We start from the raw sequence: 11,018 nt of genomic DNA, 5'->3' as shown, positions 1-11,018 counted from the left end.
GGAGAGGAATCCCGCACGAATACGGGTTTTATTACATCTGATGTTAACACATTCCGAGCATGTAAGAGACTTAAATATACACTCTGGTTAGTTATAGGTTAGATTAGTAGATAGTTGAGTTTTGTTTTTTTTTCTTTTTCGGTTTTATTTTCTTTCTTCTTTTGTTAAATTTTGGCTATTGTATATTTGATTTAATTGAATTTCAATGTTTATATTTGAGAGTATTGTTTATTTTTGTAAACTTGTAAAAATGTTAAATTTCTAATAAAAATATCTATAAAAAAAAAGAAATTAGTCTATGCCTCTATTCTTCCTCCCAAAGTGCATGACCTCACACTTTCCCACATTGTATTCCATCTGCCCTTTCTTTGCCCACTTTCCTAGCCTGGTCAAGTCCATCTGCAGGCTCCCTGTTTTCTCAATATTCCTATTCCCCTCCAACTGTCTTTGTGTCATCTGCAAACTTAGCAACAGTGCCTTCAGTTTGTCCAGATCATTAATATATAACGTGAATAGTTGTGGTCCCAACACAGATCCCTGTGTAACTCCACTAGTCACTGGCTGCTATCCTTAACACTACCCCTTTATTCCTACTCTCTGTCTTCTGCCAGTCAGCCAATCTTCTATTCATGCCAGTACCTTGCCCCTAACACTATGGGCTCTTATCTTATTTAGCAGCCTCCTATCCAGCACCTTGTCAAAGGCCTTCTGGAAATCTAAATAGATCATGTCCGCTGGCTTTCCTTTGTCAAATTGCTTGTCAACCCAAGTTTAGATATTGTCTAAGTCTTGATGCATTTGGATTCGACTACTTCAGTAATTGAAGAGTCCCAAACAATGTTGAACATTGTGCAATCATCAGCAAACATCCCCAATTCTGACCTTATAATGGAGTAAAAGTCATTGTTCAAACAGCTGAAAATGGTTGGGCCTGGGAAACTACTATGGGGAACATCTGCTAAGATGTCCTGGAGTTGAGAAGACTGACCTCCAACAAGTTCTTTGGTGCTAGATATGACTCCAACCAATGAAGAGTCTCTCCTCCGATTCCCAGTGGTTCTGGTTTTGCTAGTTTTCCTTGATGCTGCACTTGGTCAAATATAAGGTTGATGTCAAGGGAGGTCACTTTTACCTTACATCAGCAATTCAGCTCTTTTGTCCATGTCTGAACCAAGGCTATAATGAGGTCAGGAGCTGAATTGTGTCGGCAGACCCCAAACTGAGTGTCAGTGAGCAGTTTATTGTTTAGCAAATGCACCTTGATAGCACTTTGATGACTCCTTCCATCACTTTACTGATAATTGAGAGCAAATCGATGGGATGGAAGCTAGCTGGGTTGGAATTGTCCTGCTTTTTGTGTGCAGGAAATACCAGGTTAATTTTCCATATCGTAACATAGATATTAGTGTTGTAGTGGTACCGGAACAGCTTGGCATGGGCATGGCAAATTTTAGAATATAAATCTTCAGGACCATTGCAGTGTTGATAGGGCCAATCATCTTTGCAGTATCCAGTGCTTCATGTGGAATGAATTGAATTGGCTGAAGACTGTGATGCTGGAAATCTCCACACCAGGTGGTAGAGATGGATCAGCCACTTGGAGCTTCTGGCTGAAGACTGTTGCAAATACTTCAGCCTTACCTTTTGTGCACGTGTTGGGCTACCCTATTATTGAAGACAAAGAAAATGAAGACGACGATGAAAAAGAAGAAAACCTTTCTCTAGTGAGTGTTTAATTGTCCATCACCATCGACAATGAATGTGATGGCTCTCAGAGCGTAGGCCTGATCCTTTGGATATGGAATTACTTAGCTGTGTCTATTGCTTCTTTTTTTGTTGTTGTTTGGCTGTAGCTTCTCTTTGCACTGCTCCTGGCTTGTCCTTCTGCACTTTTCATTGAACTAGGTGAGTGGAGGATATGCTGAGCCATGAAGTTACAGATTGTGTTTGATTATGATTTTGCTGCTGTTTATGACTCCATCAATTTGGTCAGTAATGGTGCTGCTGAGCCACTCTTGGTGATGGAATAGAAGTCCCCCACCCAGAGTACATTCTGTCTCTTGCTAACCTCGGTGCTTTCTCTAAGTGGTGTTAAACATGGAGACTTGATTCATCAGCTGACGGGGGAGCCAAAAATGCCAATCTGTGGGAGTTTGCCTTGCCCAGATTTGACCTGATGCCATGAGGCTTCATGGGATCTAGAATCTGCTGTGCACTACCTGCTGTTGGACAGGACATATGTGGGGATGGCGATGCTGATATCTGGTGTATGGTACAATTTTGTGAGTATATGTTAGCCTGTCGTCTGATTAATCTGTGTGATGCCTCTTTCAATGTTGGCACTAGCCCCAGACATCAGTTGTTAGGAGGGCCAAGTTTGCCAATGTCATTTTCAATGCCTTGGTCACCTGTCCAGTGTCATTCCTTTGAGACTTTTTAGTGGTTTGTTAAATGTGGGTGGCTTGTTGGCCATTTCAGAAGGCAGCTAAAAGTCAACCACATTGATGTGAGTCACATACAGGCCAGAACAGGTAAGGCTGGCAGATTTCCTTCCCTAAAGAACCAGATGCATTTTTATAACAATTGATCATGAGACTTTTAATTTCAAATTTTTCTTTTCTTTAAATTCAAAATCCACCTTCTGCTGCAGTGGGATTTGAACCATGACTGCCAGAACATCATCTGGTTCTCTGAATTACTAGTGACAATACCACTACAGCATCACCTCCCACCACTCTAACAACATTCAAAAACAGTGATATCAGTGATATCATCTAGGGCAAAGCAGACTATTTGCTTGGCAACCCATGGGGCACCTTAAACATTCAGTCCCTCCATCACTGGCATATGGCTGCAAAGTGCATGTGGGCGGCACGGTGGCACAGTGGTTAGCACTGCTGCCTCACAGCGCCAGAGACCCGGGTTCAATTCCCGCCTCAGGCGACTGACTGTGTGGAGTTTGCACGTTCTCCCAGTGTCTGCGTGGGTTTCCTCCGGGTGCTCCGGTTTCCTCCCACAGTCCAAAGATGTGCAGGTCAGGTGAATTGGCCATGCTAAATTGCCCGTAGTGTTAGGTAAGGGGTAAATGTAGGGGTATGGGTGGGTTGCACTTCGGCGGGGCGGTGTGGACTTGTTGGGCCGAAGGGCCTGTTTCCACACTGTATGTAATCTAATCTAATCTAATCTAGTCTATACATTCCAGCAACTTGCTAAATCTTCAACAGCACCTCTCAAATATTTTACCTCAACCAACTAGTTGGACAAGGGAAGCAAGTGCATAGGAATATTGCCTACAAGTTAAATAGCATTTAATGTGGAAATGTATCGCTATTTCTCACTGATGCTGGGTTGAAATCCCCTCACTTCCTTCCGAACAGCACTACAGATGTACTGGCATCACAGGGACTGCAGCAGGTAGGTTGGGCAGCAAATGCTGGTTTTGCAAGTGACACAAACATCTGCAAATCATTAAAACAAAAATGATCAAGCAGCATCAGGAGAAAAGATAACTTCATGCTTCACGTTAGTGACCTTTAGCCAGAACTGCTGCCTGACCTGATCAGTATTTCCTACACCTATTGCTTTTCTTTCATGTTTGTAGTTTCTTCATTACTTTGATTTTGTTTAAAAGGTGTTTCAATGCTTTGGGCAGTTTTTACCTGAAGTCAAATTAAATGTTAGGACACTGAAAAATAATGAAAATCTACTGACCTAAAACATCTGGGAACAATATAATGGAGCCACTGGGAGTGAAAATCATAGCAGGCTATGAGACATAAGAGTCAGAATCTTGGCTTCCTGATGGCAGGTTGAGTTTAAGGTAGTAATGTAGTAGCATTTTGAGACTCATGGTGTTCAGTGGCTACATCATCTTTCCCTTTGTTTGCAGGCTATGATTACTCATTCAATCACAACTTCACATCTTCAAAGTTAAAAACCACACAACACCAGGTTATAGTTCAACAGGTTTATTTGGAACACCAGCTTTCGGAGTGCTGCTCCTTCATACAACCACCCGATGAAGGAGCAGCACTCTTAAAGCTAGTGCCTCCAAATAAACCTGTTGGACTATAACCTGGTGTTGTGCGATTTTTAACTTTGTACACCCCAGTCGAACATCGCCATTTCCAAATCAACACATCTTCAATATTAAGTTAGCGGTAAACCAGATGGGTGGTAGAAGATTTTGATACAAGGAAGGATGCAAACCTTCCAAATTTGCTACTCCTGCCACCACCCTCACCCCGCAGCTGACTGGATTCCTCCCATGTGGCTTGTTCTGTGGCTCTTTCAGAATTCAACCAGAGCTCCACCTGTTAATGGGTCTGGCCACTTCCAGGCTGCCCAGTCTAGTCACATGATCTATCATGTGCTGTGTGGCCATCCCCAACCTTTAAAATTACCATGAAATTCTGAATATGCCAGCTCCAAACACCCAACCAGAAATGGTGTGCATTTCCTCCTGTCGCTGTTGGAACCTATGCCTCAATGATTAAATTCCTCCCTACATAGGTGTGGCAACACCTCCTCTGAGTATTTCGAACATATTCAGTTTTTATTCAGAGAACCCGTGTCCTGCATCTTCTAAAGCATGAAACTGTAGAAACTGCAATAAAAGTAAGTTAAACACAAACAAAACTCAGCTGTAGTCTGGTGACAATACTTACTTGCTGCCATTCTTCTTACAGAAATTGCTCTTGACAGTTAAATGTCTACTGTTCAGTTCCAGTGAAGTAAATCCTCCATTATCTAAGGTGAGAGTTTCTTCCACATTTGTACTACTTTTACCTAAAGCACAAAATAGCTAAAGTAAATAAAGAAAGTGCTTTCTGTTGCTAAATAACACAAAAAACTTGATTTATGGCCCATATATAATTAATGGAGAGAAAACCTAGTCCTACTTCTACTACAATGTAAGTTTAAACTTATGGCTTTGTCCAAATAAAACATACTATTGGAAATAAATCCGGGTTCAAGCAAAAATTAAGAGTTGCAGAACAAGCTTCAGTGCTTTTAGTTTAAAGGATACAATGACAATGGAAAGGGGCATTGATTTGAAGATTTGTAAAATAACTACTTATTATGGGAATTGTCGATAATGAATCAAATAAAATGTTGTCGTATGACAAGGCCATTATATAGATTGTGCAATATACTTTCTGCAGTTAAAAGGAGCTGTTTATATATTGCATTCAAAGCCACAAAGTCCAATTATTCTAAGTAACCACAAACTGAGGCCAATCAAAGTTTATTTGCTATTTGCTTAATAATGGCATACTTGGAAACTTCTAGTACCCACTGAGGGGAAAAAAACTCAATATAACTGCTTTTCTTCTTTTTATTTTGATTTCACAACTGCAGCAGATTTTCTGAGCTTTGTATATCATAGAATACCAGAATTGTTAAGGTGCAGAAGGAGGCCATTTGTCCCATGGTGCCTCCAGCTATTCTATTATCCAGTTCCAACCTCTTACCTTTTTCCCATTTCCCTGCACACCATCTTTATCCAAATAATCATTTAACACACTAATGTATTTAATGTACATGGAATAAAAATTGGAAATCTAACAAATAAATTATTTACAACAGAAATCATAAATGAAGCAAAATTTAAAAACCTGTTTGAGGATACAAGGAGACAAGTTCTGGGATGTAGATGAAGGTGAAGTCAAATGGGAGACTTTTGAAGGAGGAAAGCGATACTATAAAACTTGTTAAGGGGCAAGGGCGTAGAAGGTCAGAAATACTGGACTGGAGGGAGGAGGACATACAATAAGCACAAAATGTGGAAGCTGGGATGAGTTGGTAAAAATTAGACAAATATGAGAAAGATTATGGGGAGATTTGAAAGCAAGGACATAGCCTTTGAGTACAATGTTCTTAGAGTCTGGAAGCCATGAAATGACTGTTTAGATAAAGGACTTAGCAAGAACAAGATATGACAAGTAGAAACCTGGTTGAATTGCAGTTTATATAAAGTACAGCTTGGAATGTAGGTGAGGAAGCTGGGAAGGTATTAAGCCTGGAGTGGGTTTTTGGGTTTCAGCTTGAATCTGCAAAGGATAGAAATAGATCTCACTGTTATAGAAGAAGCTGACAATTTTGAGGATGAATTGGGATACTGAATTTCAAACTCACTGAGTTCAGCCTCAGTAAATACTTTTTGCCAGAGGTGAACATAATGTCTTTGGTACTGCTCCACTGCAATTTCACAGGAGTGACAAAGAGCATCACAGACAGTGACAGAGAAGTAAAATAGGTTGTTGATGTCATAATCATAGAGTCACAGAATGTTACAGCACAGGAAGAGACCATTCAGCTTATCACATTTGTACTGACTGTCTTCAAGAACAAGTCACCTAGTCCCAGTCTCCCACCATTTCCCTTCGGGCCTGCATTATTTTTCTATTCAGATAATACAATCTCCTTTGAGAACTATGATTGAATCTTTCTCAGTCAGACTCCCAGGCAGTCCATCCAGATTTTGACCACCGCATGAAACAAAGTATTCTCTTCAAGGCACTTTCTTTTTTTGTTACTCACCCTAAGTCAGCATCCTTGGTTTCCTTTCTGCCAAAGGAAAGTTTCTCCTGAGTTTCTCACTCTAGACCCCTTGTGATTTTGAAAACCTCTTTCAAGTTCCTCAATCTTCTATTCATAGAATTTTACAGTACAGAAGGTGGCAATTCGACCCATCATGTCTGTACTGGCTTCAAAAAAAGCTACCCAACTAGTCCCATTTTCCAGTCCTATTTCCATAGCCCTCGAAACTCATCACTTCTCAATATATATCCAGCGCTCTTTTGTAACCCTATGTGGAATCTGCCTCCATCACTCTCCCAGGCAGTGCATTCCAAATCCTAATAACTTTCTGAGTAAAGAAGTTTCTCCTCATCTCACTCCTAGGTCTCTTGCTGACAATCTTGAAATCGTGACCCTAGTTACTGACATAGCAAGTTGTATAAACATAATATTCTTCTTTACTCTGTTAAAATTGTTCAGAATTTTGAACACCTCAATAAGGTAATCTCTTAATCTTCTCTGCTTCAAAGCGAATGAGCCCAATTGCTCTAATCTTTCTTTGTATCTAAAGTTCCACATTCCTGGTATCACTTGAATAAACAGAAACAGAAATCTCAGAGCAATCTCAGCTGTTCAAATCTATTCATGTAACGGGGATGTCCCATTACTGGAATCATTCTCATAAATAATTCCTGCATTCTCTTTAAAGTTTTTCAATCATCCTTGAAGGATGGTGATCACAATTGGACACAACATTCCAGTTGAGGCTAGACTAGTATTTAATAAAGATTCACCATAACTTCATTGCTTTTGTAGTCCATGCCACAATTTATAAAACCCTGAATTCTGCCTTATTAATCCCTTTCTCAGCCTGTTTTGACATCAATGATTTTTGCCTGTACCTAAGAATCCTCCGCCTGCATCCCATTTACACTTATATCTTGTCTTTTGTATTGCCTCCCCCTGTTCTTGCTACTAAAATGTATTGATTCATGCTTCTTTACATTAAGTCTCATTCCACATGTCCACTCATTCCATAGGCCTCTCTATGTCTTCCTGAAGTTTATTTCTTTCCTCTTTGTGGTTTACGATACTTGCAAGTTTTGTGTATTCCCTGGAAAAGGGGGAAGTGCCAGAGGACTAGAAAGTTGTAAAAGTGATTCCTCCACCTCTGTAAGGAAACAAGGGCATCTTCAGTAACCACAGAAGGAGTTATTATACTTTCAGATAATGCCCCTAAGGGACAGTCAGTGTGAGGAATATCAAGGAGCTAAGGATAGAGTGCAAGAGCTTGTTAGGATTCACTCTGCACACTGGAAAGTAGATGTATTAATTCCATTAGCTCAGGAGTGGAACTGTGGAAGGGCAATGCACCAGTGAGGACAGAGTGATCAACTGGGAGAAAGTGAAGACTGCAGATGCTGGAGATCAGAGCTGAAAATGTGTTGCTGGAAAAGCACAGCAGGTCAGGCAGCATCCAAGGAACAGGAGAACCTTCTTTCCTGAAGGCGGCTTATGCCCGAAACGTCGATTCTCCTGTTCCTTGGATGCTGCCTGACCCGCTGCACTTTTCCAGCAACACATTTTCAGCAGAGTGATCAACTGCCAACATTCCTGAGAACTCACACTTCCGTTCGTATCAATCACATTTATGACTTTTGTGTAGAATAATCTTGATGCATTGAATGTGATGGAAACGAAACTCAATGGATTTAAACAGGCATTGCAGAGTTGGGTTACAATGTTACTTATGAGGACTTTAAAAGGGGAGATTAGAAATAGATGTTAATATACCAAGATGAGGATGATTAATGACCACCACACTATGACATTGTAAACAGACACTGAGATTGTCAAGTTTTGCATTACCTTAAAATTCAGTTGAATAACAGAGTTGTGAGACACTTCTGAATTTGTAAATTTTGAAGCAATGTTGATTATGACAAGTTTCCATTCTACAAGCCGGTGAATATCTTACCAGTATTGTTCTTGTACTTCTTGCTCTGTCCATGTAGGATCAGTCCAAATACCATGAGCAGAATGAGAATAAGGCTGCAGAGAGCCATCACTACCAGAAACCACCACTCTTCATAAAATGGAGGTTTTCCCAGTTGAGCTGTAAGAAAATGCACAGCAAAAGTTTAGACATAATCAATTGCTATCTCATATGAAAGACCTCTACCATTTCATTTCCTTCACTCTCAATTTCTTTACAGCAAATAGTTGGAGGGACTGCATGCAACTTGTACATATCAAACAACTGCAAACTCCCAACATGGCTTAGATACTGCAGGCACTGAAGTTGTATGCTGCACCAACTTGAACAAAGGAACAGGAGTAGGCTACTTAGACTAACTCTGTTCTGCCAGTTAATGAAACTTCACATTTGTCCATATTGAAATCTAATTGCCATGGATTTACTTTATCTAATATTTGTAATTTTATATTTCTATCTATGTTGCTTATAACTCTGTACCAAATCATCTAAGTTATTAATAATGAATATATAAATATGGTAACGTCTTGACACATTTACAGTTCCCTTTGAGACACTACTAATCATATCCTGCCCCTTATTCCTAATCTCGGTCTACTAAAACTTATGACATTTTCTAACCAGGTCAGTAGTTCATCTTCAAGTTCATAAGCTTTAACTTCAGTTAACAGTTTGATATGAAACACTTTACTGAGTGTCTTCTGGATACTCATATAAATAACATCCCTATTTGCTATATTAGTCACATCTTCAAAGAATTTGATTGGGTTCATAAGATATGACCTACACTTTACAAATGCATACTTGCTCTTTCTTGTCAGTTGAAAATTGAAAAAGCATTTAGTTGCTCATTCCTTAATTACATACTTCCAAGTTCCTGACATCAGATGTGAGGTCAATTGGTCTATTAATTCCCAGGTTTCCCTCTCTAATTTTCATAAATAGTGGAAGAATATGTGAAAGGAAGATTCTTGAGTCAAGAGACAGTTAAGGCACCTGCAGTGCTCTCATCCAACATGACCTAACTGGTCATCATCCAACATGACCTAACTGGTCATCATCCAATATGACCTAACTGGTCATCATCCAACATGACCTAACTGGTCATCATCCAGCATGACCTAACTGGTCATCATCCAACATGACCTAACTGGTCCGGGGGAATTGCTGCCTTTTAGTGTCATTATTTCATTAATTCATTTTTGTTATTTTTATTACTATAGTTTCAGCAACCCCTGATCCTGCTTCAACATTAGCTACCTTGGCAATGTACAACGTGACATCCTTTTCATCTAGTGCTATATTTAAATTATTCAATATGATCTCTAACTGTAATTTTCATTTAATGTATCATGATCAGCTTTTACAGGACTGTGTTGCTCCACCACCATCATTTTTGGCTTTAATTTTAATATTCCTTGCAAATTTATCATATTCAAGTCATGAAGATTTTATGGTTTATTTTGTCACCTTTGTTGCAGTTCCCTCAATCGGCAGTATCTTTGTTTCTACATATTTGTATACTTTTCCTTTTAATTTTTGATTGCCCTTATTCTCAAAAATCAAATGACACCAGGTTATAATCATGGTTGAGGCCATCCTCGTGTACAGAACATAGCTATCAACCTCGGCTCAGTGATTTTCTGTTGTTGTATATTTTGAAGTCTGCCTTGGAGGTTGCTCATTCAAAGATTGGAGGCTGAATGTCCTGGATTGCTGAAGAGTTCCCCACTGGGAGGGAACCTTCTGTGTGTTTATCATTGTATGGTGTCCATTCATCCGTAGTGTCTGCATGGTCTCACCAATGTACCATGCCTCAGGTCATCTTTCCCTGCATTGTATAAGATAGTCGACATTGACCAAGTCACATGAGTACCTGCCCTGGTCACACACATCTCTATCAAAATCAGACACCTCAGCACCACACTCTACTGCAAGCCTATGGATAACTTCACGATGCTACATGTCTTGAGCTTCCACCCTAAACATATTAAACAGCCATCCCCAAAGGACAAGGTCTACGCATACACAGGATCTGCTCAGATGGAGGGGAATGTGATGGACAGCTGAGGATGTTGAAGGATGCACTCATAAGAACAGGATCCGGGGATCCAAGATGGCGGCGACCCAGTAAGACTGAGTCTATAGTGCTCCTCCCAAGACTCGGGCACAGTGGGTCACCTACCCCCTACCAAGCTCACCAAATCATTTATAATAGTTTAGTAACTCAATTAGTTGTGTAATATTACATTTAAACAACTTAATCCTAAGTTAAAATGACTAAAGGGAGGGGAGCCCACAGCTCTCAGCAAGCAGGAACCCCTCCCCCACACTCTCCAGCTGCAGCAGAGGCGTCCACAGCCGCCCCGGGGGACTTACCAACAGTAGCAAGCCTTGCAGAAATGCTTTCCAAGCTTGACTCGAAGATCGATGCTTTTATTGTCGAATCCAGAAACCGTTGGGAGTCGCTCTCGGCCGCGCTGCAGAAGCACGACCGAGA

At 40.4% G+C, this 11,018-nt stretch overlaps 1 protein-coding gene across 4 annotated transcripts in view; it reads right to left on the bottom strand.

Annotated features, from left to right (window-relative positions):
- sdk1a (sidekick cell adhesion molecule 1a) overlaps positions 1-11,018 on the bottom strand; it is an 856,101-nt gene that overhangs the window by 15,317 nt on the left and 829,766 nt on the right. For all 4 annotated transcript variants that reach the window (XM_043711901.1, XM_043711903.1, XM_043711902.1 and 1 more), the window contains 2 exons: positions 8,501-8,638; positions 4,668-4,788 (listed from right to left, as the gene is read on the bottom strand). In XM_043711901.1, the coding sequence (XP_043567836.1) occupies positions 4,668-4,788; positions 8,501-8,638 (259 nt within the window). The remainder of the gene's footprint in view (positions 1-4,667; positions 4,789-8,500; positions 8,639-11,018) is intronic.

Source organism: Chiloscyllium plagiosum, chromosome 21 (assembly GCF_004010195.1).
Source record: "Chiloscyllium plagiosum isolate BGI_BamShark_2017 chromosome 21, ASM401019v2, whole genome shotgun sequence".
NCBI classification, from domain to species: domain Eukaryota; kingdom Metazoa; phylum Chordata; class Chondrichthyes; order Orectolobiformes; family Hemiscylliidae; genus Chiloscyllium; species Chiloscyllium plagiosum.
Note: the sequence above shows the minus strand (reverse complement) of the source record. Positions and strands in the feature narration are given on the sequence as shown.